This window comes from Larimichthys crocea, chromosome XIX, assembly GCF_000972845.2.
Source record: "Larimichthys crocea isolate SSNF chromosome XIX, L_crocea_2.0, whole genome shotgun sequence".
In the NCBI taxonomy this organism is placed as follows: domain Eukaryota; kingdom Metazoa; phylum Chordata; class Actinopteri; family Sciaenidae; genus Larimichthys; species Larimichthys crocea.
The window spans coordinates 12,607,040-12,631,378 of NC_040029.1; the positions used below are offsets into that span (position 1 = coordinate 12,607,040).

At 41.9% G+C, this 24,339-nt stretch overlaps 2 protein-coding genes and 1 long non-coding RNA gene across 4 annotated transcripts; 1 reads left to right on the forward strand and 2 right to left on the reverse strand.

Annotated features, from left to right (window-relative positions):
• Positions 1 to 1,113: 1,113 nt before the first annotated feature.
• Positions 1,114 to 6,021, reverse strand: LOC113748350 (protein NLRC3-like; the record flags this gene model as incomplete). The annotated part of the gene is made up of 4 exons (XM_027291829.1): positions 1,114 to 1,130; positions 1,284 to 1,336; positions 2,674 to 2,847; positions 4,718 to 6,021. Coding segments are annotated over 4 exons (1,548 nt in total), but the record flags the coding sequence as incomplete, so codon positions are not given.
• A 522-nt stretch (positions 6,022 to 6,543) lies between these two features.
• LOC113748286 (uncharacterized) lies at positions 6,544 to 10,562 on the reverse strand. The gene is made up of 4 exons (XR_003464225.1): positions 10,449 to 10,562; positions 7,954 to 8,085; positions 7,027 to 7,146; positions 6,544 to 6,702 (listed from the first exon to the last, which is right to left on the reverse strand). It is a non-coding gene; the product is annotated as an uncharacterized LOC113748286 (long non-coding RNA).
• Positions 10,563 to 12,501: 1,939 nt separating this feature from the next.
• Positions 12,502 to 17,473, forward strand: LOC113748292 (probable serine/threonine-protein kinase ireA). Of its 2 annotated transcripts, XR_003464232.1 has the most exons (6): positions 12,502 to 12,731; positions 13,171 to 14,549; positions 14,649 to 14,758; positions 14,837 to 15,051; positions 16,078 to 16,401; positions 17,025 to 17,473. XR_003464232.1 is itself a non-coding variant. In XM_027291458.1 (5 exons), exons 1-5 carry the CDS (start codon positions 12,727 to 12,729, stop codon positions 16,226 to 16,228), a joined length of 1,860 nt encoding a protein of 619 aa, XP_027147259.1. In that variant the 5' UTR covers positions 12,502 to 12,726; the 3' UTR covers positions 16,229 to 16,527. The 2 variants fall into 2 exon arrangements, 1 of the variants encoding a protein (XP_027147259.1); XM_027291458.1 differs by lacking the exon at positions 17,025 to 17,473 and having other exon boundaries at positions 16,078 to 16,527.
• Positions 17,474 to 24,339: the final 6,866 nt, after the last annotated feature.

Sequence of the window (24,339 nt, forward strand, 5' to 3'; positions counted from 1 at the left end):
GTGACTAACGACTAAATATAATATGAAACAGAAATGTCTGTATCTCAGAAACTACAAGGAGTTTATCAAATGTTTGGTACCATTTGATTCAAAACACCTTCAGCTTCAATGATACGTGCTTTGATCCAGTTAGTCATGATAAATGAAAGTGAAAGTGAAATCTAAAATTGATGACTAATGTGGAGCCACATGTCTCGACAGTTTCCACAGAAAAGTTCCACCAAGAATCATATAGTTTCATCAAAATGTTGGAACAAAAAATACTGAATATATTTGTTATTGTTTGACTGTTGAAATAGAGATGATTTCTTTATTTATTGTATTCATGTATTTTATTATCATGTATTCAAACAAAAACATGAGATGGATGAAAATCCACCGTTGAAGAGGTTCACAGTGAATTATCCAGTGTAGATTTTTCTTGTTATATTTAGGTTTGAAATATGCAGCTCAACATTGCTCTGCCACAGTCAATGGACTAAACCACAGAAGAAGAAAGACTTTAGCATTCAGATACTTAGTGTGGATCAGTATAATATCAGCCTGATGTCTGCAGTTTTGTGTCAACACAACTTTTGCATCATATTAATCAGCAGAGAAGTAAAAGATGGTGTCCTACCCCAGAGTCTTCAGTCTGCAGTGTGGACTCTTCAGAAAATCACACAGCAGCTTCACTCCTGAATCCTGCAGCTTGTTGTAGTTCAGGTCCAGCTTTGTCAGATGGGAGGGGTTTGACTTCAGAGCTGAGGCCAGAGAAGCACAGCTAATCTCTGACAAACTGCAGCACTCCAATCTGAATAAAGAATAAATGATGTTGATAAAAATCCATTTATAATCCAATCAGATGTGTTCAGGTTTAAAAACACAAAAATACATTATTTATGAAAATGTAAAATGAGCAGAGTGACTTTGTCACTGACCATTTACCAACAATTCTAAACATTCATTGACTTTAACCACTAACAGAGGACATTTTCTACAGTTTCTTTAAGAAACACAAGTCTTTGTGACTGCAGACTAAATTTAATACAACAAACATGAAAAATATGAACAAAAGGACGTTTACAACTTCATGGATGTAAGTTATGTCTGAACATAAATTAGCTTCAATTGTTAATTAAACATCAGATCTACAATAGTAACAGAGAGTCAATGAACTTACCTCAGAGTCTTCAGTCTGCAGTGTGGACTCTTCAGAAAATCACACAGCAGCTTCACTCCTGAATCCTGCAGCTTGTTAAAGCTCAGGTCCAGCTCTGTCAGATGGGACGGGTTGGACTTCAGAGCTGAGGCCAGAGAAGCACAACTGATCTCTGACAAACTGCAGCACTCCAATCTGAATAAAGAATAAATGATGTTGATAAAAATCCATTTATAATCCAATCAGATGTGTTCAGGTTTAAAAACATAAAAATACATTATTTATGAAAATATGTTGTTCAATTAGTTTTTCATATATACGTTCAGGCATTATTTGTGGAAACACTGAAACTAACAGAAACCAAATAAATATTTCTACTTTAAGAAGTAGACAGAAGACCTCAGACATCATTATCAGACATTGTCCTGTTCCAACAATTTCATGAAAAATACTGAGAGAGATGTTTTCCATAGAATTCAAAAAAGCCAACATGTAATTAATAAATAAGACAATTAAATAACTGTTCATTTAAGTCAAAACAAACCTTTCTAACCCTCTTTAACACGTGTCCCTGCACTTGTGATGCTTTCAAAGTGACATGAATATTGTCTTCCTCTCTGTACAAATATAGTGGATTATTTATGCTTCTGTTTACAGGTTACTGGTTTACTGGAGTCCCAACACAAAGTGACATCATTATTATTATGTTGAAGTGTCGCCTGTCGTTGGTGACAGATCAGACATGATACTCAGCGCCGGTCCTGGCGACAATTGCCCCCCCCCCGGGCGAACATTTTCTCGGCGCCTCCTACGGACCGCCCGTGCGCCCCTGGATGCGCGCCCCCATCGGTCTGCCCGCCCCCCTCTGCCTTGTCAAACACCCGTCTCGGGGCGCCCGCTCCGCTACTTAATGAGCGTATCGAAAATTCCGAGGTTTTTTTTGCTTTTCGGCGTCGTGCGCCCCCCCGGAGACAGCGCCCTGGGCGGCCGCCCACATTGCCCATAGCTAGGACCCCCGATGTCCTGATGATACTTCACGCACTTGCATTTGGAAATCTACTTCACACTCTCACAAACGTCCGCAAACATTCAGACAAACCATTCGTGTCAACACAGATTAATAACATGCTGTGATCTGTGTGTGTGTGTGTGTGCGCTCCTGTATGTGAGTTTTACAGTGTGTGTGTCTAAGTTCCTGTAAAATGCTGAGTTCTGAAGGTTCTGTATAAAAAGACATTATTCCTGAAAATGTGTTGTCCTTTTCACTTTTCACAAACAAAAATAAATATTGGTTTCATGGCAGCACATTAAAGGATAAATCCTTCAATTTTCTTAACATGAATATATAACATGACAATACCATGAATCCAGTTTGAGTACAGACTCATTTCAAACTGTTCACACTGACAAACTTTCAAAAGAGCTGTTGTGATTTGTGCTCAGACAAACATGGAAAAGAAGAAGACTGAAAGAAATGTCAAACTTCTGATCTGGATTTAAATTTGGTAGAAGAGCAGAACACATGAACTGACCTCAGAGTCTGCAGTCTACAGTTTGGACTCTCCAGTCCAGCAGACAGAAGCTTCACTCCTGAATCTTTCAGGTAGTTGTGACTCAGGTCCAGTTCTCTCAGATGGGAGGGGTTGGACTTCAGAGCTGAGGCCACGACTTCAGAGTGAGGCTCTGAGAGTCCACAGAGAGAAAGTCTGTGATGACAGAGAATATAAAAGTTAAAGTCAAATAAAATCTGACATTTTATTCTAAACATGGACTCACAAAGCACATCAACATGTGCGTCTGTAGATCAGCTGGTCAGCCATTGATCACAAGGTTTGTGGTTTGAAACTTGAGCTCCTCCTGTCCACATGTCAAAGTGTCCCTGAGCAACATAATGAACGCAGCAAATTGTAACTTTAGACAAAGTGTAAGTCAAATGACTGTAATGTAAACGTGTCATATTCTGATGAACAGGCTGCTGTGATTTACGTTTGTTCAGCACATGTTGTTCAATGAGCTGTAAAATCACTGCAAGTTGGAACTGCACTCACATTTGGGGAATGTCTGATTGAGGAAGTAATGTGGATATCATATCATATCATGTGCTGAATCGTTACTCGTTACTATTGTAGCGTCCAGCCGGACACGTGATATTGAACAAACCTGCAATTATTGCTGAACGCTTTGGTTACAGGACTCGGTTACTGTCGACCGTAACCACGCCAAAAAAAACAACAGAACAGTCCCGGTCTCACACATCAACCTCGCTCGTGCGCTGTACTTCATACACCTGACTCACCCAGGTGTGCTCTCTCTCACCTGCTCCCCCGTCCCCTTGCTCTCGCATTCACAGACCATGGGAAATCACAGAACTCTACCATGAACATTGTAACACTGTAACATTAGAAGTTGTGCCTTAATAAATATTTGAAATAATATAAACAACAGTACTTGTACTTTTACTTTCAGTACTTGAGTAGATTTTTTTTACATACTTCTACTTGCAATACTTAAGTACAAAACATTTTGAATACTTTAGTACTTTCACTTAAGTATGGTGTTTAAAGAACACTTGAACGTCTACTCAAGTCAGTTTTTTGATATAGCACTTGTACTTCTACTCCACTCTTTACTCCAGTACTTTATACATCTCTGCTTGTATTTTCAGCATCTTATTACGTCACTCCATCTGCTCTTCATCTGCCATGACATTCATTTAATGACTCATATGGAGTCAAACTGTAATCTGACAGGTTCTAAACTCAAATCATTTCTCACATTAAGGTGACCAGGTGGAAAAGGTGAAATCATGGGACAAGCTTTAAGAAACGCTCTCTGTCAGTGAACATTACTGAAGCAGCCTTGGAATATACCAGGTTACAGACCAGTCCGTTCAAACACTCAGGGGTTAAAGTTGGATTTGGCAGGTGGGAGAACGGTGTAACCCTGTGAGCGGTAACTCAAGTCGCTAACAAGTCTCACTTCTCATCTCTGTTGAAAGTTGCACATGCTCAGTACAGATCGGGCAGTGACGGGAGACAGGAGAGAGTTTTAGACTGCTGGTCGAACAAAACAAATAATTTGGAGACGTCTGTGGAGCCCAAAAACTGACATAACGTAATAAAGGATTAAAAATATAACTAATGGCATTAAGAAATAATAGTTGGTAAAATACAAACCTAAGTTAAAACCAGCCACTAAAAGGAGTAAAATTGCGACTACAAAGACTGTTGTGATAAAATGATGACTGGCAAAACATTTTCAGCACAAACTCTTCAGTCCTCAAGTTTTTCTGCTGGACTTGTGTGGAGCCTCCATCATCCAAACAAAGACAGTTAGAAGATGACAGAAGATACTTGTGATCACTGACTTGATAGCAATAAACACAAAAATGATTTTTGTAGACGTTTGTAGTTTAACATGTCTAGAATTATTTCAATCAGCAGCTTTAGTAGTAGTTTAAGAAAACTTGAGTGTGACGTTTTATATTGTGCATGTGTGTAAAGTGTGTGTCTTTACTCTAATACTGATGGCTTCAGCTTTACGTTGCTTTATAATGTTCATCACATCTGGACTTACACAGCCTTTCTGCAGTTCCTCACAGCTGGAATCAGTCTCCGTCGTCCCTCCTCTGATGTGTTGTACACATTCAGGTCCAACTTATCCAGAACCTCCTCTGACATCTGCAGCATGTAGGCCAGAGCTGAGCAGTGGATCTCAGAGAGTTCCTTCTCTGATCTGTTCTCTGACTTCAGGAACTCTTGGATCTCCTGATGGACTGAGTCATCGTTCATCTCCATCAGACAGTGGAAGATGTTGATGCTTCTGTCAGGAGAGATATCACCACTGTTCATCTTCTTCAGGTTGTTGATGGCTCTCTGGATGATTTCTGGACTGTTGTCTGTCTGACCCAGCAGGCCTCCTAAGAGTCTCTGGTTGGACTCCAGAGAGAGGCCATGAAGGAAGCGAACAAACAGGTCCAGGTGACCATTTTTACTTTGAAGGGATTTCTCCACGGCCTTCATCAGGAAGACATCCACGGTCGGGTAATGGTCATTGTCCTCCACCTCTCTGAATTTGTCCTCTTTCAGGAAGTCCTCCAGTACCCCTGTCTTCTTGTTGTTGTAACAGTGGAACAGGTAGACTGCAGCCAGAAACTCTTGAATGCTCAGATGAACAAAGCAGTAGACTGTTTTCTGGAAGATCACGCTCTCTCTTTTGAAGATCTTTGTACAAACTCCTGAGTACACCGAGGCCTCTGTGACATCCAGACCACACTGCTCCAGGTCTTCTTGGTAGAACATGATGTTTCCTTTCTCCAGCTGTTCAAACGCCAGCCTCCCCAGCTTCAGAAGAACTTCCCTGTCAGCCTCCGTCAGCTTCTGTGGACTCATCTCATGTCCTTCATTGTACTTCTTCTTCTTCCTCTTTGTCTGAACCAGCAGGAAGTGTGAGTACATGTCAGTCAGGGTCTTGGGCAGCTCTCCTCTCTGGTCTGTGGGCAACATGTGGTCCAGAACTGTAGCAGTGATCCAGGAGAAGACTGGGATCAGACACATGATGTAGAGGCTCCTGGAGGTCTTGATGTGTGAGATGATTCTGCTGGACAGATCTTCATCACTGACTCTCCTCCTGAAGTACTCCTCCTTCTGAGCGTCAGTGAAGCCTCGTACTTCTGTTACCCTGTCAACACGTGAAGGAGGGATCTGATTGGCTGCTGCAGGTCTGGAAGTTATCCAGATGAGAGCCGAGGGAAGCAGATTCCCCTTGATGAGGCTTGTCAACAGCACGCTGACTGATGACTCCTGTGTGACATCAGACACGAGCTCTTTGTTGTTGAAATCCAGTGAAAGTCTGCTTTCATCCAGGCCGTCAAAGATGAACAGAAGATGACAGACAGCGAGCTTCTCTGCTGTGACCTTCTGTAATGTTGGATGGAAAACATGGAGCAGCGTGAGAAGACTGAACCGCTCATCTTTGATCAAGTTCAGCTCCCTGAACGAGAGCAGAACCACCAGACTGACATCTTGGTTCTCCGAGCCCTCTGCCCAGTCCAGAGTGAACTTCAGCACTGAGAAGGTTTTTCCAACGCCAGCGACGCCGTTGGTCAGAACGACTCTGATGTGTCTCTGTTGGTCAGGTAAGGCTTTAAAGATGTCATGGCATTTGATCGGAGTGTCATGGAGGGTCTCCTTCTTCTTGGAAGCTGTCTCAAGCTGCCTCACCTCATGTTGGGTGTTAACCTCTTCACTCTGTCCCTCTGTGATGTAGAGCTCAGTGTAGATCCTGTTGAGGAGGGTTCCACTTCCTGTTTCATCACTTCCTTCGGTCACACGTTCACATCTCGTCTTCAGACTGATCTTATGTTCATCTAAAACCTCCTGCAGACCACCACTTACTGAAACAGAGAAAGACATTTGAGACAAAACAAAGAAAGTCTGCTGATTATTTCATCAGCAATAAAAAGTTATGGATAAAAGAATATATAGAGAAGTACATGGACAGTCTTACTTTGTACAGTGCTGGTCTGACTGGCTGTCTGCAGTCCACGCCTTGTTCTGGGTCTAGAAGTTCAGATGTTCACAGAGAGAGAAGAGTAAAAGTGTCGTTACTTTTCTGTTTGAATTAACTTTCAGTGATCTGTCTGTAGTCTGTCATTCATATAAACTAAACACTTCCTGCAGCTGTTTCAAAATAAAAGTCCTCCATTAAAGAAAGCTGACGATCCTTCACTTTGAGCAGCTTTAGGTTTTAACTGAGGTTAGAAGTGCTCTAAATAACTGTGGTAGACCACCAGTGTACTGTATGACACACAGCATGTCTGCATCAGTCTTCATCCTCAATGCATTATCTTCATCAGGTCAGTTTACAGTAAAACAGTCTCTTACTTTGTGTCTGAAGGTCCAGGTTCTTTACTGAAGCTCATAGGAAAATCTCTGGACCGGTCACTCTTCATAGACAGACAGCTGGATCCTGGAGACTCTGCTCTCCGTCTGTTGGACTGAACTCTGCAAACACCAACATGTTTTTATTCAGATTACATAAATCTTTGATTTATGAAGCTCTACATAAAATACACAAACTGCTGCTGTTGATAATGAGGGGCTTTAAAAGTTTGCATTTGTCCTCTTCAGATCAGATCAGATTACAGCTTTTCCTGACTACCTGTTAAATCTAGAATAGAATTTAAAATTCTTCTCCTTACTTACAAAGCTCTTCATGGTCAGGCACCATCATATCTAAAAGAGCTCATAGTACCTTACTACCCCTCTAGAACACTGCGCTCTCAGGATGCTGGGTTCCTTGTGGTTCCTATAGTTTCCAAAAGTAGATTGGGAGCCAGAGCTTTCAGCTATCAGGCTCCTCTTCTGTGGAACAAAGTACCATTCTGGGTTCGGGAGGCAGACACAGTCAACACTTTTAAGAATAGACTTAAGACTTTCCTTTTTGATAAAGCTTATAGTTAGGGCTGGCTCAGGTCACTCAAAGCTCTTTACACTACATATCTCATTCACCCATTCACACACATTCATACACTGATGGCATTGGCTGCCACACAAGGTGCCAACTGCTCATCAGTTTGAGGAGCTAACCTTTAATACACATTCACACAATGATGGCACAGCCTTCAGGAGAAATTTAGGGTTCAGTATCTTGACCAAGGACACTTCGACATGCAGACTGGAGGAGCCGGGGATCAAATCGCTGATACGGTAATCTGATTAGTGGACGACCCACTCAACCTCTGAGCCACAGTCAACCCTTAGTTATGCTGGTATATATTGAAGTTATTGAGTTAGTATCAGTTCTCTTACTTTGTGTCTGAAGGTCCAGGTTTTTTACTGAAGCTCATAGGAATATCTCTGTCACTCTTCATAGACAGACATCTGGATCCTGGAGACTCTGCTCTGTCCTCCTCTTCCTCCATCTTCTGGACTTCAGTCAGTCTGAGAGGTGAAACAAGTTGCACTTGAAATCACCATTCCATTAAAATGATGTCCCCATGTCAGCAAAGGGAAAACCAGAAAACATTTTCTCCATAAAATATTCAGAAAAGTTCTTGAACTTTGACTTGAGTTGTTAGAGAACATTTTTGGTGACACAGCGATAACTGTTGCAAGATCTCCCAAGAGAAACAACTGTTTTCTACGGAAGCGCATTGCATTCACTGGATTAAATAAAAAATAAAAAATTAGACACCTACGAGATAAGGTGTCTAATTAGAAGAAAGATATTGGCACTTCCGGGATCAATAACTCTTAAGTGAAAAGTTGGTAAAACACAAAACACGCATATTTTCAACCGTAGTAAGACAGATAACGAGCTACAACCTAATGTTCATCACAACGAGCTACAGCCTAATGTTCATCAAAACGAGCCATCCTCAGAGCCACACCAACAACATTAGTGTTTACTAGGACTTTTTCTAATTTCTGGGAATTTCTATTAGGAATATTAATTAATAACTTCAATATGATACAGTGTAATGTCACCAAAATCACTACACACGTAATTGGTCTGCTACAGATTACACTACAAATGCCTTTCTTTCAAACCAAGAGTTGTAGTGTAATCTGTAATCTGTGTATATCAATTAAGTGCGATTTTGGTGACACTACACTGTATCATATTGAAGTTATTGATTAATATTCAGATTAATAATCAGCCCTTATTTTCCCAAATAAATGCTGTAGTGTAATCTGTAGGGGATCAATTAAGTGTGCAGTGAGTTTGGTGGCACTACTCTGTATTATAGTGAAGTTTTTGAATACTTTTGTAATATCTTTTTTCGGTGTTGCACTTTGTAGACGGTCTTTGTAATATCTTTTTTCGGTGTTGCACTTTGTAGACGGTCCCTGCACTGCATAAACACTAATGTTGTTGGTGTGGCCATAGATATATATACATAGACGCCGCATTGAGCGCTGAATCGTATGTAAACGGCGCCGCCATATTGGTTCGGGCAGATCTGCCCGTAAACTAATACAAGGAAATGGACTGAACTTCATAAAGCGCCTTTCTACAAAGTTCTTTAAGTTAATGTCTCTTATACACCCATTCACACACACACTAATATATCTGGGAAACAAACAGGCACCAAAAACAACGTATGTAACTTTTAAAGTGATGATTATAAATATTTACTCCTTATGTAAGCACCAAACCAACGTATGTATTTTTCTAATGCTGAGTGTTTACAGCTACTAATGTGTGTAACACTGTTACTGTGATGATAAATATTGAAATATTTATATTTACATTTAATCTGTGTCTATAATAACCAGATCCTGAAATGTAGATGTGACATGAGGGTTTTCTGAATAAAGAGCACTAACGTGTACATACATACACATACACACACACGCGCGCGCGCCCCAACACCACACACACACACACACACACACACACACACCAACATATATATATTATATATATATTATATAATATAATTATAATATGTGTGTGTTGTGTGTGTGTGCGCGCGTGTTGTTGTATGTGTATGTATGTTACCACACACAACACACACACCCACCACACACACATATATATTATATATATATATCATATATATATATATATGTGTGTGTGTGTTGTGTGTGTGTTGTGTGTACTATATATATATGTATGTGTGTGTGTGGTGTGTGTGTGTTGTGCTCTTTATTCAGAAAACCCTCATGTCACATCTACATTTCAGGATCTGGTAGAAAAATACATACGTTGGTTTGGTGCTACATAAGGAGTAATATTTATATCATCACTTTAAAAGTTACATACGTTGTTTTTGGTGCCTGTTGTTTCCCAGATTATTAGTGTGTATGTGAATGGGTGTATAAGAGACATTAACTTAAAGAACTTTGTAGAAAGGCGCTTTATGAAGTTCAGTCCATTTCCTTGTATTAGTTTACGGGCAGATCTGCCACATCCAATATGGCGGCGCCGTTTACGTATTGCGACCAACGACCAACCCGCTCAATGCGGCGTCTATGTATATATGTCTATGGGTGTGGCTCCGAGGCTGGCTCGTTTTGAGGAACATTAGGTTGTAGCTCGTTGTCTGTTTTACTACGGTTAAAAATATGGGTTTTGTGTTTTAACAACGTTTCATTTCAGAGTTATTGATCCCGGAAAGTGCCAATCTATCTATCTTTCTAACTTTAATTACGTGTCACACTGACACGTTCAGTTGACGGCCACCAGTTAACACGGTCACTCGCTGAACCGAAACACCGGCGAATCCGAGGAATCAAGTTGTTTGTGTTCAGACATTAATAAAATAATGTATTAAATCAAATGTTGGATTAACACTCACCCTGCCTCAGCATTCACGTCTCCTCCTGCTCTGTGCACTCAAGATAGAGTCTGAATACTTTCACTTCCACTTTCTACTTTGTACACTTACATCTACAGGAAATCATGTGTGTGTGTGTGTGTGTGTGTGTGTGTGTGTGTGTGTGTGCGCTCGAACAGACCTTACTATAGGCTACACACACTTTATAACACACTTTACAACACAAGATTTAGACATAACCTGAAAGTTTTATTTAAAGTCTGTGTAAAGTAAAAACAAATATGTGTTTTGAGCCCAAAAAGTCCTGGACCGAAAACTGGTGAGAAACTTTTAACTCCACTTTTCAGTAATATATGGTCTTAGTCTTGTACTATTTTCCAGCATATATTGTGTTTTGAAAGAAAACATGGACTTGGCGGCTTTGAAGTCCACTGTTGATTTGAACGTTTTGTCCAAATGAAATTACTACTCAAGCTGGCAAATACAGCACATGAAGCAAATACAGAGTTTTAGTTCAAATTATTTTGCACACCTGTATGCTAAATATTTAACAATAATGTCATCATTTTCTCTTTTTCACAGTTACTCTGAAGCAAAGAAATGAATATCATCACAGAGTAACAATTAGTCCTACCAAAAGAAACACATTCATTCACAAAGCAGCAGCAGCTACCTCAGACACAGCAGCAGCGGTTGACAGATAAATTAAGAAAACCTTACAAATTAATGCAGAACTCCCGTAATAGAAATGCTACTGCCAGCGAGTCAAATACAACTCTCATGACTGTTCAATAAAATAAAAAATAAAAACAGATGCCCATAACAGCTGCTGTTGCCGTGGCAGGTCAGTGGCAGCTGCCCCATACACCGCTAAGGCAGTGGTAGGTGATTGGCCCCAGAAACCGGCAACTACTGTGGCAGGTGATTGGCAACTGCCTCGACAGGTCAGTGGCAGCTGCCCCATAAATCGCTAAGGCAGTGGCAGATGAGTGGCCCCAGAAACCGGCAACTACTGTGGCAGGTGATTGGCAGCTCCCTCGACAGGTCAGTGGCGGCTGCCCCATACACCGCTAAGGCAGTGGCAGGTGATTGGTCCCAGAAACCCGGCAACTACCGTGGCAGGTGATTGGCAGCTGCCTCGACAGGTCAGTGGCAGCCTCCCCATACACCGCTATGGCAGTGGCAGGTGATTGGCCCCAGAAACCGGCAACTACTGTGGCAGGTGATTGGCAGCTGCCTCGACAGGTCAGTGGCAGCCTCCCCATACACCGCTAAGGCAGTGGCAGGTGATTGGCCCCAGAAACCGGCAACTACCGTGGCAGGTGATTGGCAGCTGCCTCAGATACTGGCAGCTGCCACGGCAGGTCAGTGCCACTACTAGCTGCCGCTGCCACAAATTGAGCCAGCCCTTTTTCCGGGCGATTTCTGATGGTCGGGACCAAAGGCTCGGTTCGGGTCATGCTTGCACCTGTAGTTCTACATGCTTGAAAAATGAAGCGAGATCAACAGCCCAAGAGGAAAGGTGGAGCCAGGGCCGGTCTTAGCTATGGGCAATGTGGGCGGCCGCCCAGGGCGCTGTCTCCGTGGGGGGCGCACGAGTGCCCGAAAACGTAAAAAAACCTCGCGAATTTTCGATACCGCTCATTAAGTTAGCGGAGCAGGCGCCCCGGGAGCGGGGTGTTGACAAGGCAGAGGGGGGCGGCGAACAGACCGATGGGGGCGCACGGCGCATCCAGGGGCGCACGGGCGTCCGTAAGGGCGCACGATAAAATGTTCGCCCTGGAGGGTGGGGGGTTGGTCGCCCGGGGCGCAAATGTGGCCAGGACCAGTGCTGGGTGGAGCAGAGAGGGAGAGGCTTGTGAAGCTTGTAAAAGCACTGGCCACAGATGCAGCGAAGTGCTGTAAAATAACTGCCATGTTTGTCAGTAAGGGAGCAGGTAAGACATAAACACTAGTGGTGACAACAGACACACAACCATCCAGCACGACTAGCTTAATGAGCAGGTTAGTTCCACTTTGTGGAAGCTGATGGGGCTAAAACTGACTTAATAAGTCTGAGCCTGCACATTTAACAGTGTAGTAGTAAGTGTAATAGAATAGAAATAATGTTCACCTGCATAATGCATCATTTCAGTTTATGTAATATGAGTACAGGTGATTGCAGCACAACAGCAACATAGGTCAGAAAGAGGAAGTGCATGTCCTCACGTGACTTCCGCCCATCCCATTTCCGCATGCGAGAGCCAAGAAAAACCAGGACGCACGTGGACTTACTTCGAAGGACACTCGACGTATTTCGATGTTGTAAGTTCATTTTCCTGCAATCCTCTGATATGTACCTGAAATAATTTTGTTTAAAGTTGAATTCTGGTTGTGAGTAAGTTTAAGTTTAGACAGTCAGTGAAGGCTCGGCGTGGCACTGTGCGTGTTGAATCATTAGCAACATGCCGGTACATGCTTGATACACAGGTACATGCCTGATCGGTTTGTGAATCACAAAGCGGCAGATGTAACCTCTGTACTGTGTCGATGACTTCTAAAAGCATCCCCACCTGCACTCACCTAAATACAATGTTGGTAAATGGAGTTTCGTTTGAGTTTCTTAAAGTACTGGAAGAAAGAAAAGAGAATGATAGAGAACATTTAAGCTTAAATTCTCATGGTAACTTTTGGCTGCTTATCTAAAGTTTATTATGCAACCCAATGTGACAGTAATACTAATTATACAATAATTTTGTCACAGCAAATTGAACATCTTCCCACATCTACAAAGGACAGCCCTCCTGACAGAGACACACATTAACAACAACCAGAAGAAGCTGAAGAAAGCCAGAGTGGAATCATCACCTGAAGAAGTCTTCACAACTTTTTACAGGGACATGCTGCAGGAGCATCCTCAGACCCTTCTGACCATGACTGAAACACTTTTTTCTGAAACTGGACCAAATGCCGACCTGGGATTTATCAAATGGCTGAAGGACACTGAAAATAGGAACACCTACATTGCAGGAGTCGCCAGTCACTTACCAAATATCCCTGAGACAATTCTACCAATAGAAGTTCATAGGTTACGTGCAGTTCTCTGCACAATGAAAGACGTGCCAAATGAGCAGGCACTAGATATTATTGACAAACTACTGGATCGGTTTTCCAAAAAAGAGAGACATGAGAAGACATGGAAGGCTGTACTGAAAACACTCTATGTGATAATGCAGAAAACTAAATGCATGAATGGCTGGGATCTTAAGTTTGTTGAGAAGTTATGCAAGACAATTGTTCATTTTGTGCAGGACCAACACCCCTTTAAATTTCGAGTCTACACCTACGGTATATTTGCAAACTTGCTTTCAGTTGAACATGCAGCGAGCATCATTACATCAGTGGGAGTAACTTCAGTGCCTGAGGACATACTGACATATGCAGATATGAAAATGAATGACAAGCTGAAAGAACTGCTCAAACAACTGAAAAAGCATTTCTTGGAATGTGAGGACTGTACAGCTGAAACCAAGAAGAAGATGGAAAAGGCAGAAAACCCAAACAATGACATTTTCCCTGCAACTGATCAATTATCCGTTCCTATAATGGAGTCCGCTTCAAATGTGAAGCCATTTAACCTCAAACCAACTGAATCAGTAATAAAATACAAATGGAAACAAAAAAGCAAGAGGTGGAGAGACAAATTTATGAAGCTTCACAGTAGTGAGGAAAGTGTAGTGACCAGAATAAGGAGCATGTTTTATATAAATAATCCAGAATTCTGCATAGCGAAGAAGAGTGATGGGACTGAAGTCTACTTAGGGCTGAAAAAGGATGGAACTGAACTTGCAATTAAAAAAGTGCCCAAATCCAACTCAAATCAAGTGCTGAATGAGGAGGGAATTCTACGACTTTCAGGGCTTTTTGATGCACCTATTGTGCGATACAATGACTATGAAGAGGATGAGAAGTTTATCTATCTTGCTCTTCATCTCTGTGAATACACTTTAGAAGAATACATCAAACTAAAGGATGTAGATCAAAAGAAACTGGTCTTTCAGATGCTCGATGGTTTAAAGGCGCTTCACTGTCAGAATCCTCCAATTTTCCACGGGCATCTCAAACCACAGAACACTTTGATTGGTGAGAGAAGTACAAAAAAAAAATAGTACACAAAATATTGGATTTTTTTTTGTTCAATATAAGATTTTCCTCAATCGATGTTTATCATTTGTCCTGCAGATGTTAACAGGAAAGCGAGATTAGCTGGTTTTGGCAAAAGTAGACGATTACCCACAGGAAAAACAACTTTGCCCACTGGCAGTGTTGAAACTAAGGAGGCTGACATAAAGGTTTGTTTTTCTGCTACACAAATCTTCTTGCTAAATTGGTGAAACATCATCCAGTAGCTAAACTGATATTTTTTTCAGATGGCAGGTATGCTGATTTATTACATCTACACTGGAGGAGACCAACCTTTCGGTGTTGTACCCTGTGACAACATTCATAAAGGGACGTACAATTTGGACGACGTTAAAGATGCGTTGGCAAAGGACCTCATCAAGATGATGATTGATGCAGAACCACAGAAAAGACCAAAAGTGGAAGAATGCTTGAATCATCCCTTGTTCTGGTCCACGGAAAGGTAAAATATTTTTGTTATCATGGCCAATTAGTTCAGATTCAGATTCAGGATGCAGCATTGGAGGCAGGGTGAAATTAATAAAATTATCTGGATCTTCCACATTTGCTTTTTATAGAGCATGTGCACAAGAGATTTCTGCCTTCCACATTTCTAACTATAGCCCTCTGAAAAAGAAATAAGTTATTTTGTACTCAAAAAAGTTTGTTTATGGAAAAAAAAGTATTTTTGGGCCAGTGTATAACACACAAACTAACTTTAATAACAAAACAGTGAGGGCAAAGAAACATAGGAGCAGGGTAGAAAATCCAAGAAAAATCCACAAAAAACAAACTAACCAAAAAAAAAAAAGACTCAATAACCAGGCAAACAATCCAAAAAAGGCAAAGAAAATGCAGGGTCAAAAACAGGCGATATCCAAAACTGGGAACCATAAAACACACACACACACACACACACACACACACACACACGAAAAACACTGGAGAGAAGAACACAAGGACACTATAGCAGACACACTCAGAACAAGACATATACAACAGACAGACAAGGAAACACAGGAACTAAATAGACATGCACAGGACACCAGGTGGAACTAATCAGGGACAGGTGCAGAATCAAAAAAGGTGGGGAAACAAGGCAGGAAGCAGAATTAAACAAGACACAGATGGGGTAGAACTACAAAATAAGACAGGAAACACAGAACAAACTCAAAACTGTAACAAAACCAACACAAAAGTTTGATTTTAGATGACGGCACTAGAGAAGGCAGAGTTGAGTTGTGAGAATTCATCCTTTGGGAATTACAAATTTCTTTTCATTAAGTAGCGATTAGGAAATGTAACCAAAGTGGTGAAGCAACAGACAGACTGCCATTTATAGAGCTGCCCGCATGGAGATGCATCAAAAGAAATTATTTACCTGACGTCACTCCTCCCTTCCTAATCAACATCTTGACTGTAATATCTTTTTATTGCCATTTGTATAATGAGTTGAGACAAATTTGTTATCATTCTTTTAATTTTCCAGGAGAGTTAACTACTTGAAAGAGGTTGGAAACAGAAAGGAGGTGGAAGACTGTAGAAAACCGATAAAAGACGATAAATTAATTTCTTCAATGAACGAATGTGTTGGAAAAGGATCCTTTACAGAGTGGGAGGAAGAGGTGACTGCATCTTAACTATTGTGTATACTGTATATATAGTGCATATATGTGTATATAGATATATATTAATGTTTGGCATTACAGTTTCCACGCGAGTTGGTTACGAAGTTGCAGAACTGGAGGAAGACAGGCTACCCTAAAAACATGCTGGGATTACTGCGCTTCATACGAAACGTCTATCAGCACCAGTAAGTTAAAGTGACTTCAAAATGATATGTCAAGAATAAACTCACCTTTAACACCAAAAATACATATTTTCTCAGGGACTCATTTAGCACAGTTGGTAGAGCAGCTGCTCCATGTACGAAGGCTCAGTCCTTGCCACAGCAGCCCAGGGTTCAAATCCACCCTGTGGCTCTTTCCCGCATGTCATTCCCCATCTCTCTCTCCACATTCCTGTCACTAATCAGCTGTCTCTATCAAATAAAGCTTGAAAAGGCAAAAAAAAAAAAAGATTAAAAAGATATTTTCTCAATTATTTCTCACACTACTTCTGATGGAAGGATCGTAGAATGTCACAGTGACACTAGGTAATTGTCATTTTTCATTCATTCATTGAGGAAACACATTTTCATTCAACAATTGCAAAAGTTTGGAACATTGAGCATTAGGTATTTTAATGATCTTTTATTGAATGTTTTTCATGACTGATTCCTTACTATGAGTTTAATCACTTCTCCCTTCACTTTAAACTTGACCTCACTGTACTCATGACTTATTACAATAAAGCTTGGGAACCACTGACATATTGTAAATGAAGATTGTAGATAGGATGTTTTTTAATAATCCAATTATGTTTCTCCTTTTGCAGTTTTAAAGACGCGGCCAAACTTGATCCGGTGTCAATGTTTCCTCGTCTCTTTGAATGTGCCTATATGTTTGCCAAAAGCCAAGGATGGAATTCAGAGCCACTTCTGAAGCAAATGTTTATACCAAGCGATGACTCCACTGCCAGTGACGCAGAGACGGCCACAAGCTCTGATGACCCTCTCAAGATGTCTTTTCAAGATACTCACCATCCTAGTCATTATAGATAGCTTGCCATTGATGTTTCTTTAACATAAACAGACACAGTGTCTCCAGACTAGAATATGTTGACAATAACACCTCCATGGGTAAAAACATTCTCTTTGACTAGTTCTGGGCGTATATTATTTGGGTGTTATCTTGGGGTTTAAAGTCGATCCACCAGCATGAGTTCTGCAGAATGTGAGACCGACTCAGGCACTTCTGATGTACTTTGATTCTCCTTGATCAAGCGTCAATAAATAATACAGCATAAGACATCAGAGGCTCCTGAACACTTTCTTCCTTCCTGACCTCACCATTGACCTTTGACTTCAGCAATTTCTCCACAACACCTATAGTGTCTGGTGTGTATGTCATAAGATTATCATTAGTGTTGCTGTAGTGTGGATGTGCTGGAGTTTACCTCTCAGGGTCTGAAGGGTGTCCTTCTTGAAGAAAACTGTCCCCCAGAAATAAAACTGACTGACAATATTTTTTTTAGTTTTTTAATTTTCCCAATAACAGTTTGTATATTCAATACAAGAAGAACATTAAAATAGAAAAATTTAAATATTGATTTGGTTCTGTTCAGTGCCTGGATCTGGCCATACTATGTGTCCAATTAAGTCATTGTGATGAAATTTCTGGTCACATAAATTTATTTTACTTTTTATTATCTAATCCTCAAACTGGGTGACATCAATTATTCAGTCAGACAAGTGTCAGGAGGCTTCTGTTTTCTACTCTGGACCTACGTGGGGTTACAGACTGTGACCTCTTGACACTGCTACTGTTTCTGACTAGACCAACAGTTTCCTGAACAGAGCCCGTCTACACTATGAAAGGTTTACAGACAGAAACTTTTAATACACTGTAATAACTCACATACATGTTAAAAAGTGATAATTAATTGTGATAAGCTAAATATTCAGTTCAGTGATTAACTAAATGATAATAATAAATGAGTAAAAATAGATATAAAAAGGAAGGATTGAAAAATAACAACATCCAGGGATTCATCCAGGGATATCTGTTGTGATTCTGTTTTTGTCTCTGTTTTGGTGTGTTTTCCTCCCTAATCCTCCCCTCTGTCTCCTAGCCACGGTAGTCGTGAGTGTTTGTTTTTCCTCGTGTGTTTTTTTTTATTTGGTTGCTACTTTTAGTTTGGGTTGTGGGTTTATTGGGTTTTTTATAGTATTTGTTTCGTTGATCGTTTTTTCCCTGTTGAAAGGTGATTTTCTGTTTTGGACATTGTTGGAATAAACTGTTTTTTGACTCGACTCTGCATTTGGGTTCTGGCTTCCTCCATTTTCCGGACACAACAGATTGGTCTGGCCAGATATGAACCCAGCAGAGACGGAGTCGCTCAAACAGGCGCTTTCGAGCCAGGCCGCGCTAGTTAACCAGCATGAGTCCTCTCTCCACCAAATAATGGAGCACCTGCAGCAGCTCTCCGCCAACGTGACTCAGCTGGGAGGCCAGATAGCCGTCCTCAGGGATCCACTCATCCCGGAACCTGCCATCTCCCATCCCACTCCGAGGGCCCCGCCTCCAGAGCACGATATATCCCACACTGCTGATCCAGGACTTCTACCGAGACAATCCGGGTAACCCAGGTAGAATGCCAGGTGGCGTTCATTAGGGGGGGGGAGGTACTGTTGTGATTCTGTTGTCTCTGTTTTGGTGTGTTTCCTCCCCTCGGTCTCCTAGGAGCCGTGCAGGAGGGCGGAGCTGCAGGCTCGGCAACGAGGCACACCTGGTCCCTATCAACTCCTCAGCAGAGCTATTTAAGCTCAGCCCAACTTCCCCTCAGTGCCAGACCAATTTTCCCCTGTCCAGCGATTCATGCCATTGCTGAGTTTCCCGAGCCGCAGCTTCCTGCCCTCCGTGATATCCTCTGCCACGGTAGTCGTGAGTGTTTGTTTTTCCTCGTGTTTTATTTCCTCCCTTGTGGAGCGATTTTGATTTGGTTGCTACTTTTAGTTTCCCGTTGTGGGTTTTTTGGGTTTCTTATAGTGTTTGTTTCGTTGATCGTTTTTTTCCCTGTTGAAAGGTGATTTTCTGTTTTGGACATTGTTGGAATAAACTGTTTTTTGACTCGACTCTGCATTTGGGTTCGGGCTTCCTCATTTTCCGGACACAACAGATTGGTCTGGTCAGATATGAACCCAGCAGAGACGGAGTCGCTCAGACAGGCGCTTTCGAGCCAGGCCGCGCTAGTTAACCAGCATGAGTCCTCTCTCCACCAAATAATGGAGCACCTGCAGCAGCTCTCCGCCAACGTGACTCAGCTGGGAGGCCAGATAGCCGTCCTCAGGGATCAGCTCGGCTCATCCGCTGCACTTCCGCCTTCCCAGTCGCCTCCTGACCAGGTCGTCGCCGCCTCACCTCACTCGAGGGAACCCTACATACCGATCCCCGTTAGGTATGGGGGGGATCTAGGCACATGTGGGCAGTTTTTGCACCAGTGCACATTAGTTTTCAATCAGCAACCGAACACATACGCTACTCCACAGGCTAAGATAGCGTTCATAATGAGTTTACTTTCAGGCAGAGCTGCAGCATGGGCGTTAGCTATGTCCACTCAACACACCGAGCTAACATCCAATTATCAGCTATTTTCAGAGGAAATGAGGCGAGTGTTTGATCACCCTGTACGAGGCAGACAGGCGGTAGCCCGTTTATTGGACCACCGACAGGGATCTCAGTCTGCGTCACACTACGCGTTAGAGTTCCGCATCTTGGCTGCAGAATCCGGGTGGGGGGATTTAGAACTGCAAACAATTTTCAGCCGGGGGCTAGGGAGCGACCTACAGGATGAGCTGGCAGTAAGAGAGGAAAGTCAGACTTTGAATCAACTCATAGAGCTAGCAATTAAGTTAGATAACAGAATTCAGGAACGAGGGAGAGAGAGACAAGAGGCTCGTCGGAGACAACCGCTCCACCCCGCCCCTCCGCTCATCCCGGAACCTGCCATCTCCCATCCCACTCCGAGGGCCCCGCCTCCAGAGCACGATATATCCCACACTGGTGAGCCAGGACTTCTACCGAGACAATCCGGGTAACCCAGGTAGAACGCCAGGTGGCGTTCATTAGGGGGGGGTACTGTTATTCTGTTTTGGTGTGTTTCCTCCCCTCGGTCTCCTAGGAGCCGTGCAGGAGGGCGGAGCTGCAGGCTCGGTAACAAGGCACACCTGGTCCCTATCAACTCCTCAGCAGAGCTATTTAAGCTCAGCCCAACTTCTCCTCAGTGCCAGACCAATTTTCCCCTGTCCAGCGATTCATGCCCTTGCTGAGTTTCCCGAGCCGCAGCTTCCTGCCCTCCGTGATATTCTCTGCGAGTTTCCCTGAGTTTTTTCCTCTGCCACGGTAGTCGTGAGTGTTTGTTTTTCCTCCCTTGTGGAGCGATTTTGATTTGGTTGCTACTTTTAGTTTCCCGTTGTGGGTTTTTTGGGTTTCTTATAGTGTTTGTTTCGTCGATCGTTTTTTCCCTGTTGAAAGGTGATTTTCTGTTTTGGACATTGTTAGAATAAACTGTTTTTTTGACTCGACTCTGCATTTGGGTTCTGGCTTCATCTTTTTCCGGACACAACACTCAGATGTACATAATGGTGTTAAAAAAATCTCAGTTCACTTGCCCAAGCAGTTTTTAGTATACCCTGAAAAAACTTCTGTTTTTTGTTTTCTTCTCCAGCCAACAGAAGAGCCAGCTACCTCCAGAAAAGAACTCTCTTCAGCCCTGTTTTGGTCTTTGGAAACACTCCTGTCACTACATTTGCCAAAGAACAACTTGGTGAAGGTTTGCTGTATCTAAAGGGTTATTACTACACCCTGCATTTCACCTATCCTAAGTGTGTGGCGACCCTTCTCTCTGTCATTCAGACAGAAGTCTTACAGGACAGTATCCACGAGCGAGACACCACAGGCTCGTACAAAAGAGCCATGGCAGAGTGGAATGCTTTCATTAAGAAATAGAGCTGTTCAGGCTTGGGGGTAGGGGGTTACAAAACTCAAGCCCCTGTGTTTTTTTTGAAGTTTTACACAAATACTGAAGACTTGCTGTCTATTTTTGTTTATGGAAAGTATTTTTTTCCTTGACAACCATATTTTAAATGTTATAGGTTAAAGGTTATAGCCTCTGTTACCTCTGAGTGTTTCAGAGGTATTTTTTTATGTTTAATTTTGCAAACATTATGTTATAACTAGAAAATTTCCAAAGAAATTTTGAGTGTGTCTGACTCTGGCCCCGTCGCCCCCATACATTATTACTGACACTGCTCAGAAAATTCAGTACTAGAAAATTCCCGCACACCTCAAATATTATCATTTTTAACATGTTTATTTAGACACAGGAGCAGCTAGCGTTTACATGCTAGCAATTAGCATGTTAGCATTAGCATGTTACCATTAGCATGTTAACGTTAGCAATTAACATTAGCCACTAGGAATTAAACAAAAGCTAACTGCTAGCATGCTAATGCTAACATGCTAATGTTAATTGCTAGTGCGTCAGCCGCTTTGGAAAAACTCCATACTCAGCTACACAGTTGATGTAGTTCTGAACAATAACCGAAGGGACGTTGTTGGTCTTTCCACAATTCAGCCACATAATTTTTCTGGAGAAGCCATCAAGGCAGCCACTTATGGAAATTCCAAAAGGTTTTAATTTAATAAATCAACATGCCAGATTTCGTTTGGTCCCATTGAAGGATGCTCTTCGAACAAATCTACGTCTGCGGCGATTCTCTGTTCCACATGGATCAAGCTCTGCCATGAGGCACATCACATCATCTCGTCTGACGACAAGAAAGACACATCGCTGTATACCCTAAAAGCTGGCCTGATCCCTTCAGCTCCTCGGATATTGCTGCCTGCACAGTAGCAATTGGAGTGTAGTTGATCCTCCTGGTCAGGCCTGCATCTTTTAGTCTTCTTTCTAGACTGCAAAGACTGACTGATATGTTGTGTTTGGTTTTTAGTAAGTTGAAAATTATTTCATAACTATGGCCATCAGTGAAATATTTTTGGATAAGTTCATCCACTGGTATAGCTTCAGGACCTGAGGGATAAAAAGGAGGACACTATATTAGAGACTAAATGATGCACTACTTTTTTTTACAGAGAGGTGAATAAATAAGATTGTTTCAGTTATCATCTGTGGGTGACTTTGTAGTTAGTGATTAGTTTCCCGCAGACAATATATACACAGGGTAATGGGGAACAGATGGAAACAATCAGGGCGGGGAAGACAATCAGACCGGTGACACATGAGGAAAGGCAAGTCACCTGAAACGAGAGGGCAGGTAAATATCAAAATAAAACAGGAAATGACGAGACAGGACAAAAACCCAACTTGACCTCACCGTGGTGTGACACTCATTGTCTCCACGTCCCTTATTTTACTCGTCAGAGCTCCTAAGTTGTGTCTCCTCAGTGCTATGTGCCTTTGTAATTTCTCCTGTAGTGCTTTCTCTGTCGGCTTGCGTGACCTTCCCTGTTCCACTGCATCCTCGAGATATCTTGGCTCCTTTTCATTAGCCATCTTATACTGCAGAGTAAAGGCTCAAGTAGTATGCAAAAGTTTAAAAGTACTTTGCTTCAAAGTCACTTTTCTTCATAAAAACGAGTGCAATACAACTTCTGCAAATAACGCCAACCTCCACGTTGTCTTTCTCAAGGCTTGCAATACAGTTCACACGGAGAAATCCATAACTGTTGCTGTTTGACATTTACTGAAGCTAAATAAATGCTTCTTCATTCTGAATGTAGAACACACACCCGGGTTAATCTGAGGGCTTCATCTTCACCATCCATTGTAAGTTGTGAAAATGAAAAAACAAAACAGGGCTAACTACTTGGGCTATCTGAACAGAAGGAAAATCCAACTGAAGCACTGTTATTTAATGACTCAGGCCTTATCTGGTGGGTCCCTTCAATAAGAGTGCTTGTGTAGTTTAAGGAGATTAGTGTGTCGCCTGTTCATGTCTTCTTGTATTCATACAGGCTGTTAGCTTGTTTAACACTTGTACGTACGCGAGTCTCCTTTTTTTGTTCTGACAGGCTGCAGTTCCTCGAAGGTCCACTTGAGGTTGGCTCCAGAAGTGAGTCAGTCTCCATAAGTCCCCATGATAAATGCAGAAATAAGCATGTTTACAGCCTGGTACAAAAAACAGCTTTGCTCTCTATAGCTAATTTTTTGAAAACAACAACAACACTAATATTGAGTTATCATTAAATAAAGATTTTGCCATCTATGTCTGTGTGTCTTTTGTGTTTATTCAGTGTAATATATGTATCAAAATCTCTGCAAGAAATGTGGCAGGAAAAGAAGTGGAGTAGTGAAATGTACATCTCCAACATCAAGCATGAATCTTCCATCTCATTAGATGATAATGTATATTCTAAATACTAATTATATTAATAATAAACTAATATACTGGCAAAGATTTTTAGTAATCCACTAGATTTTCATATTTCATCCAGACCGTTTACCTAAATGAGTTAAAGCTGCATCACACCATCAAAAGCTCACATGGTTGTATCAGAGTTGTTAGCAGCGCCCTCTGCTGTCTGCTATAAAGAATTGACAAAAGGTTTGTAGTACCTGGTCTTCCCAGGTGGTCTCCCATCTGAGTACTAACCAGGTCTGACTCTGCTCAGCTCCCACCATCAGGCGTGTTCAGGGTGGTACGAGTATGTGACACTTGTAACCACAGTTACCAGGAGCTGTGAGCTTTTTCACTTCTCTTTACAGACAGCAGGGGGTGCTGCTGCCTCCTCAGCAGAGACAAAAAAAGATGGGCACCAACTGTCACAGGTTACTTCATGTTAGTCTCCAGTCTTACCACCACCCGCTTCTGTATGCTTGTTACAACTCTGGACCTGTTCACCTCTATTTTATTTTTCACAGAAGTCCACGTGATGTCATTTTATGTCATGCTAGAACAGGAGCAAAATAACAGAGAGATAGAAATATGTCAAATAACACGTGACAGATTGTGTTTTACGTTCCAACAGAAAAAGACAGACACAGATGTTGATTTCCATTTATTATCCTGCTCGGTTTGTTCAGTTACACTTGAAGTGACATGGAAAGAAGAAGAAGAAAAAAGCTTGCA